This window comes from Pseudorca crassidens, chromosome Y, assembly GCF_039906515.1.
Source record: "Pseudorca crassidens isolate mPseCra1 chromosome Y, mPseCra1.hap1, whole genome shotgun sequence".
NCBI lineage: Eukaryota > Metazoa > Chordata > Mammalia > Artiodactyla > Delphinidae > Pseudorca > Pseudorca crassidens.
In genome coordinates, this window is record NC_090318.1 from 7,360,869 (window position 1) to 7,368,602 (window position 7,734).

General features: G+C 53.4%; 1 protein-coding gene across 8 annotated transcripts in view; it reads left to right on the forward strand.

Annotated features, from left to right (window-relative positions):
- Window positions 1-7,447, forward strand: part of LOC137217792 (F-box-like/WD repeat-containing protein TBL1X) — a 230,092-nt gene extending 222,645 nt beyond the window's left edge. For 7 of the 8 annotated variants that reach the window (XM_067724736.1, XM_067724733.1, XM_067724737.1 and 4 more), the window contains 5 exons: window positions 526-600; window positions 966-1,093; window positions 2,838-3,003; window positions 4,737-4,838; window positions 5,782-7,447. In XM_067724736.1, the coding sequence (XP_067580837.1) occupies window positions 526-600; window positions 966-1,093; window positions 2,838-3,003; window positions 4,737-4,838; window positions 5,782-5,808 (498 nt within the window). In that variant the 3' untranslated portion in view covers window positions 5,809-7,447. The remainder of the gene's footprint in view (window positions 1-525; window positions 601-965; window positions 1,094-2,837; window positions 3,004-4,736; window positions 4,839-5,781) is intronic. The other variant, XM_067724738.1, reaches the window with a different exon arrangement.
- The last annotated feature ends 287 nt before the right edge of the window (window positions 7,448-7,734 follow it).

Sequence of the window (7,734 nt, forward strand, 5' to 3'; positions counted from 1 at the left end):
CGTGTGCTCGTCTGCGTGTGTGTGTTCAGGTCACATCGTCTTGGGCCTGGGTTTACCCCTCTGGCAACCTTGCTTCTTTACGTTTCCTCCCCCTCCACTCAGCACCAAAAGAGACATGTCCTGACAGATTTAGACAGAGCGGGCAGCTGCTGTATCAAGAGTGAGCAGGGAAATGACTTTCCGAGTCAGCTTTAAAATAACTTACAGGTCTTCCTGGTTTTACGTGCTGCCCTTACGCTGTGTAAATTCATTCGGCTTCCTTCCTAGTTGTGATTTTTTTCCTTAGAGAACTGAGATGGGGGTGGCTGGTTGTGTGTGGCACACGGCTGTACATTTTGTATCACGGAGCTAGGCGGAGTAAGGAAAGGGGGCATGTGCACGTGGCCTGGGCGTGTTCTTTTCTATCCAAGGTGGATGCAAGTAAGCTTTTTGCAGAGAGGACGGTGCGCTCCTTCCCCCTGCTGGAAGGTTGTATTACTGCGCCCAGGCCCTTCTTTCTTTTTGAAACCCTTTGCTCTCTTTCAGAATGAGGTCAATGCCATCAAATGGGACCCTTCTGGGATGTTGCTAGCATCCTGCTCTGATGACATGACATTAAAGGTAAAGCATTCTAAAAGGCTGAGCCGTTTGACCCCAGACGACCCCCTGTACTCAGTGCTGGTCTTAACATTCACTGCTCCCCCGGCTGCATATTCTGTTCTGAGCGCTGTTCCCACTTGGCAAATGGCAAGTCGCTGTCCTGCAGTGACCTCCTGCTTCATCCTGCCCTTCCTGCGGCCTTTCTCATGGGCGCCCCCTAGTGTTCAGCCGGCCCCTCTGCTGGCCAGTCTGCCAGCTGCCCACCCCGCTGGGCGTGAGCTTCCCAGAGGCGGGAACCTAAGGAACGCTCCCAGCAGGGATGGTGGAGAACCTCCCCCGGTGGGAGAAGCAGTCGTTGCTCACCTTGTCCCCAATGTGTTCTCTAGATCTGGAGTATGAAGCAGGATACGTGTGTTCATGACCTTCAAGCTCACAGCAAAGAAATATATACCATAAAGTGGAGTCCCACCGGGCCAGCCACCAGCAACCCCAACTCCAACATCATGCTAGCAAGGTAAAGGGGAGACAGCCCTCAGCCCGGTCTCGGTTCCTAAAAGTAGCCGTGCTCACTGTGGCTGAGCCAGCAACATGGCCGGGAAACGTTATTCATATCCAGAGAGCCCAGAAAATGTTGCCAAGTTGTCTTCCAAATGTGCTTACACCCTTCCAAAGAACGGAGAGGCGGCTGATTTTGAAAGGGCCCCGAGACATAAATTATCACGTGACGGCTAACTTGAGGTAAGGACGGTCTTAACCATGAGGCTGGTGAGAGGAATCAATACATGTCCGGGCCCCCGGCACTTTGCTTTCCTGATGGAGAAAGGAAACAATTCAGCTTGGACCTCGGGCTTGGTGTACTTGGTTCAACTTGGAGCTGCAGGTGGTGACAATGCTGAATGGTGGTAAAGTCTCCCCAGCCGCAGCCAGATCTGACCTAACCGTTTATACAGTGAACGCCCCCCTCCCGCCAGCACACCAGCATTGGAGGCAGAGGAGTGGCCAGTCAGTCAGATGCCAGAATTGGGAAGAGTGGTTGTAAGTCACCACAGTGGCCTCCGCAGAACTACGTCACTTAGGCTGCGGTCAGCAGACTTGTCCCCGCGCTCATTGGACCCCATGCACGATATAACGTTCCAATCCCAATATGATATTTTAACACGAACCTTTAGAAAAACGAACTAAAGAGATTCTGAGGCTGAATTTCCGGATTACTTAGGGGTCCGGAGACCGTGATCCAACAGAGCGTGGGTGTGTGTTTAGCTGTTTGGCCTGGGAAAGACCAGGCTTGCAAGGAATGTTTCCCTGCCAGGAAGCACGAGTGGGTTGGTTCTGTATAGGTGCAGAGAACAGGGTTGTGGGGAGAAGTGGCAGGTGGCATGGCCCTCCTATAAATGAGGGAGAGCCCTCCGTCTTTGTGGTGTAGCTGTGGGGTGGGCGGCCTCGCCCGGCAGCAAGGACTCTTGGAACTGAGAGGACCGACCCCAGGCCACCTGTTAGAAAACACTGGATGGAAGTCCCACATCGGCTGAAAGGCCTATCCAGAAAGACACGAAGGCTGTTACTCTCTTATTTCAAGTAACTGTCGTGAAATCCACTTAAATGTCTAGGGTACAGATTTTCTTTATAACTTGGAAGGTGCTTTGTATCACGTGGCACCCGTTACGAGCGTAAGCGGTCGTTCTACTTAACGAGCATAGAGGGACATGCTGCTGCCTGGAAGCCCCTGCAGAGAGAAGGAGCGCCGGGTGAAGCATCTTTGTGCTGTGTACTCTTCTTTCAAATTTGGAAATTACTGAAATTTGCAGCTCCCAGGAGTGCGATTGTGTATTTGGATGCAATTATATTTTAATTCTGTACTCGCTCGGTTTGGTATTTCCCCAAATACGGCTCTCAGCACTGTTTTAGTTGGCAACGATAGATGTTGTGTTGGTAAGTTGTGGGAGCACTTTAGAAAATGTAGTGAATACAAAAGTACGTATCATTCATATCTTAGAAAAACACACAGACAAATGAGTATGGACGTCAGTTTGTTTCCCTCGTAACAGCACCCAAAAAAAGGAGAAGATTTGTTTTACGACCGTGGCTTTGTTTTCAGTGTATCTGGTTCACGGTTTAGAAGAGGAAGAGTGTACCCGCTTGTTGTCTCGAAACGTAAGAGCCAGGAAGGGAGAGCAGCGCCTGCTGTCCGTGCCGCGTCTTAGGGAAACAGTCGGGACCCCGCGTGTGTTGTGGTGACGTTTTCTCTCCCGTCTTTCCAGTGCTTCGTTCGACTCTACAGTTCGACTGTGGGACGTGGAGCGGGGTGTTTGCATCCACACACTCACCAAACACCAGGAACCAGTCTATAGTGTAGCTTTTAGCCCCGACGGGAAGCACTTGGCCAGCGGCTCCTTTGACAAGTGTGTGCACATCTGGAACACTCAGGTAATTCCCTGATTCCCACTGCCCACTCCTCTCCAGAGGGAGCGCCCCCACAGTCGTGTTTTTGGTGGCCCACGCCCAGAACGGCAACCAGGGAATGAGTGTGTGCTCAGGAATGCCTCACCTCAGACGCGGAGCCGTGACACAAACCCCAGCTCCCCGGGTGGACCCCAGACCCGGTGCCATCTGCCCTGTGTTCCGTGGGGGCGGTCGGTCTTCCCCGCCAGGGACGCCCATCGACTCGTTGCTTTTTCTGAGTCCTTGGCGGGCAAGCCCTCCACCTGCCTCTTCCTTCTCTTGGGCATGAGCAGTCACCTTGGAAGATCGTAACCCAGTCATCTTCCCACCCGAGACGCTGCCCTGTGGGTACTGAGGTCTAGGTCAGAAGTGGCATTCCATCCGAGCTTTCCAGGGGGAACGGCCGTCCGGGGGGAGGCCAGCCGTGACCGCCTCTGCTCCACACCAGCTCCTGTAGCTTCTTCAGGGAACAAAATCAAGGACCATGGGGAATATTCGTTGGCTGTTGTCATGGCATTTTGATTTTTTGAAGGGAAGTGTTTTATGTTTGGGTAGCAGCAGGAATGTCCCTGTTGGTTGTGCTGTCACAGAAGTAAAAGGAGACGGTGTTTGAGTATACTGGGCTCTTGTGTCTCCTGCTAATGGAAGAGGGAAATGTGCTATGGGAGGGATCACTGCAGACAGCCAGCAATCCATCCTGTGTGGCCTCAGGATGGATGAAATGGCCTCTCCTCTCCTGGTTTTCTGGGGGGTTTTTTTTTGTTTGTTTCGTTTTGTCTTTTGTATTTTTTGGCCGCCCTGTGCAGCACGTGGGATCTTAGTTCCCCGACCAGGGATTGAACTCGTGCCCCCTGCAGTGGAAGCGCGGAGTCCTAACCACTGGACCGCCAGGGCAATCCCTCCCCTCCTGTTTGTTCCCACGCTCCTTCCCGATTCCTTTAGGCCTGGGTGGCATTTGGATGGATGTACTTTCTCAAGCCCGCTCCCCCTTGTGGCTGGAGCAGGGGGGCGGTTCGGGAGCCACGTTAGCTGGCGGGGCGGGGCGTTGGGGCCCGAGGGTGGTCCACTGAGACCTCAGGCTTCCCAGGAGCCGCCTCACGTGCTCATGTCTTCTCCGCGAGTAAGAGGCGACGGCGGCCCTTACGTGGAGCCAGCCTGGTGCCGAGCCCAGCTTCAGAGCCCCAGATGGGCCACCCGGAAAACAGACATTAGCGTGTAGCCGTCTGTTCATGGAGCTCTCGCTGGAAATAGTGATGGATGGATTTCTGAAATGACATCATCAGTTAGATAACTCCTGCTGTCAGCAAGTCATTAAATCATTTTACCCCTTTACTTACTTTTTTTTATAAGTCACAGAACTCTTTGAGACATGTCGAGGGTCTCCTTAATCCTCAGTGCGATGGACGCCTTCTCTAAATATAAACACACGCGAGATCTTGTTGACGTGCCCCTTCCCCGGCTGCCTCAGTCCCCCTGCCACCCTCGGTCGCTGGCCCCCGGGAATGACCCCTGGGAGGCGTGACCTCGGCTGCAACATGTTTAGGTCGACTCCGCGGGCTGCCGTAGGTCAGCTGTGCCCCCCGTGGCAGCAGGTCTGAGAGGCGCGTTACGGCCACTGAAAACTCCGTTAGCTTCTATGTTTGAACGTTTCTGTGCCGACACCCTGGGGGTCCACGTCGCCGCTCTGCATCGTGAGTGACGGTGGCTTTGCTTTGCAGAGCGGAAGTCTCGTCCACAGCTACCGAGGCACCGGCGGCATCTTCGAGGTGTGCTGGAACGCCCGAGGGGACAAAGTGGGCGCCAGTGCGTCGGACGGCTCCGTAAGCAGCACCCGTAGTTTCCGGGGGGGCGGAGGGCTCGGCGGTGGAGACGCGAAAAGTCAGACCCCTGATACCCGCGGGGGCTTCCGGCGCTGTGGTGGCCTCCGAGCGCCGCGGCCAGTGTGTTGGTGAAGGAAACTGCTGGGCCTCTGCGAGCAGCCGTCTCTCTGACTTCCTGAATGGCGTTTTCTCCGTGAAATTGGTGGTCCGCAGCCGGGGTGATTCTGCCCCCTGGAGGACATCTGCAGCGTCTGGAGGCGTTTTGGGTGCCACCGCTCTGGTCGGGGGGCTACTGGCATCTGATGGGCGGAGGCCAGGGCTGCTGCTCAGACCTCCTGCAGGGCACAGGACGCCCACAGGAGAGACGTGACCGGCCCCAAGGAGCGCAGGTGCCGAGGCTGAGAAACTTGCTCCTGCCTTGGCTCCCAGCCTGCTGGGCCCTCTGCTGATAAAGGCCCGACTTTGCATTCCACGGGTCTCCGGGGTCCCGGTGGCCCTCTGCTGATCCCCTAAGATGTCTAGCTTTTGGATTCACGCCTGCACTTGGAACTGCCATGAGCTGTAGGGCAGGTGGCAATGGGCTGGCTGGCCAGATGTCAGCCCGGCCCCAGATGTGTGCTCAGGTGTGTTTTGCCCTCTGCCCCGCCGTGTCGGTGTCTGGTCTGTGACACCCGCCCATGGCTGTGGCCACCCCATTAGTTCCCAGCATAGCCCTTGACCTGGCTGTTCCCCTCTGTCCTGTTTGCCTGGGGTTGGTTGGTCAGATGCTCAGACGTTAGCCTGTCGTTAGAGATGCTCTGAACCCTCTCTACTGTGTACCAATAAAACTTTGTAAAAAGTGGGTAACAGGCTGGATTTGGTCCACAGGCCGTTTGCCATCCTCTGCTCTAAAGGCGTCTTGTGTCGTGTCTCGAGATAACAGGAACTTTCTCTCTCCTTCCAGGTGTGTGTCTTAGATCTGCGAAAGTAAACACGAAGTATTTTAGAAACAAGAAGAGAATTCTAACGGACCAGCAGTGAATGTGTGGGGTTGTAGCACTATTCAAACACGATTCTGTCAGCTCCAAAACTGTATGAACTTGACCTTAGAGTGTACTTTGAAATCAACTCATCCCTGGCCACAGGAGTCTCTATTTTTTTGTAATCTTTATCAAGAAGTTTAAAACAAAAACATACACACAGTCATATCAAAGGGGGAAAAGAATGGTTTCCACCTGGAACATTCAGCCTGGGAAGCACGAAGCCACCAGCTAGACGGTGCACGGTTTGGTTTCCATCCAGAACAGGCTCTGATGGCTGAGAGGAAAAGAAAAAAAAAAAACTGTGCCAAAAAGAAAAAGGAAAAAAATGCTGTGATAAACCAAAAGGGGGGTGGGGAATTCCTCACGTGGTGGGTTTTTTTTTTTTTCTTCCTAAAAATTTGGACACTACAGTTACTCTCACCAGGATGTTCAAAGACCAGTTTGTACGGATGACACGGGCAGCTTTGTAATCCCAACACTTTCTATTTTCTAGACTCTTTGTCACGTGGTTTTTCTATGGGCTGGAATCCTGTCGTCTGGGGGCCTTGGGTCTGAGGTGGAAACTGTTTTGGGTTTGTTGCTTCTTTGCTGATGTCGCCTGCCCCCTCCACCTCCTTCCTTCCTTCCTTCCTTCGTGGTCTTGATTGGCATCACGCCCTCACAGAGTCTCTGACAGGCGGGGCTTTCTCGCCCTCCCCTCCCCTCCCCCCTCCCCCTCGCGCACTCTCTCCGCCCCTTCCTCATAGTTGCTTCCCATCTTAGGTCTCAAGGGCACTTTTGGCGCATAATAAGTGCTTTATGTAAGAAGGCAGGGCAGGGGGACTTTTTACTGGAGGAAGAAAAAAATAAGTGACTTATAAGAGAAAGAACCCAGAGTATTTTTGGAGAAAAAAAAATATTTTTATGTTAAAACAATTTTAAAATCCTAAAATGGCCATCAGACATAGAGAGCTTTGTGTGATTCATATTTAAAAAAAAAAATAAAGTTTAGGAAGACACAGGCAGGGTCTGAGGTAGCTTTTTCCCTTCACTTTCAGCCTGTCGAGAGGCAGTGAGGAATCTGTGTGGGAAGGGGCCAGCTCTGGGGTCGGCGTTGGGACTGTTCTACAGCAGAGAGGAAACTCCGGGCCCTTCCAGCTCGAAGACGACCTTGGCGTGTTTCAGGGTGTGTTGACCACATAGTAGGCAGCAGGAGAGACCTGGAGAAGCGTGCCTTTGGACCCAAGAAGTGTTCCCAGGACCAGCGGCGTGAAAGGGGCCGTCACAGCCGTCCACTGGGCAGGATGCCGCCTGGCATCGTTCGGGCCGCGGGGCCACTTGTGGTCCCCCCACCAAGAGCACCTCGGCTGGTCCTTGCACAGCTGACGGGACGGGCTCCAGGATCTCACTGGGTCTAATATCGACAAAAACGAACAGGGAGAGAGGTTTTCGGTCCTGAAGGTGAATTCCGTAGGTAGAGTGTCACTAATAATTTCTGTCCCCTTCATAGTTTCTTCCTCTTGCAACAGAGGAGGAGAAAGGTTTTCTTTTTGTAATAATGAATCTTTTTACTGTTTTTAAAAAATTAAACGTGGCTTTGTGTTCCTAGAGGAGTTTTCCTTTCATTGGATCAGGTGACCTTTGTACTTTTGTTGTCGTAACCCGACGCTGACCCATCTTTTAAATTAGCAGCGGGGGAAGCAGCGGAAGACAGGGCCTCTGGGTTCGTCCGTCTTCCTGCAGCCACAGGCTGGGATGGGGCAGGGGGCCGGGCCCGGGGGGCTGGCGGCAGGCAGGGTGCAGCCGTGTGTGTGTGTGCCAGCAACAAGGCCCGGTGTCACTTAGAGGGTGCTGTCTGTCCGTGGAGTCAAAAGGTAACGGGCAGAGCAGACCAG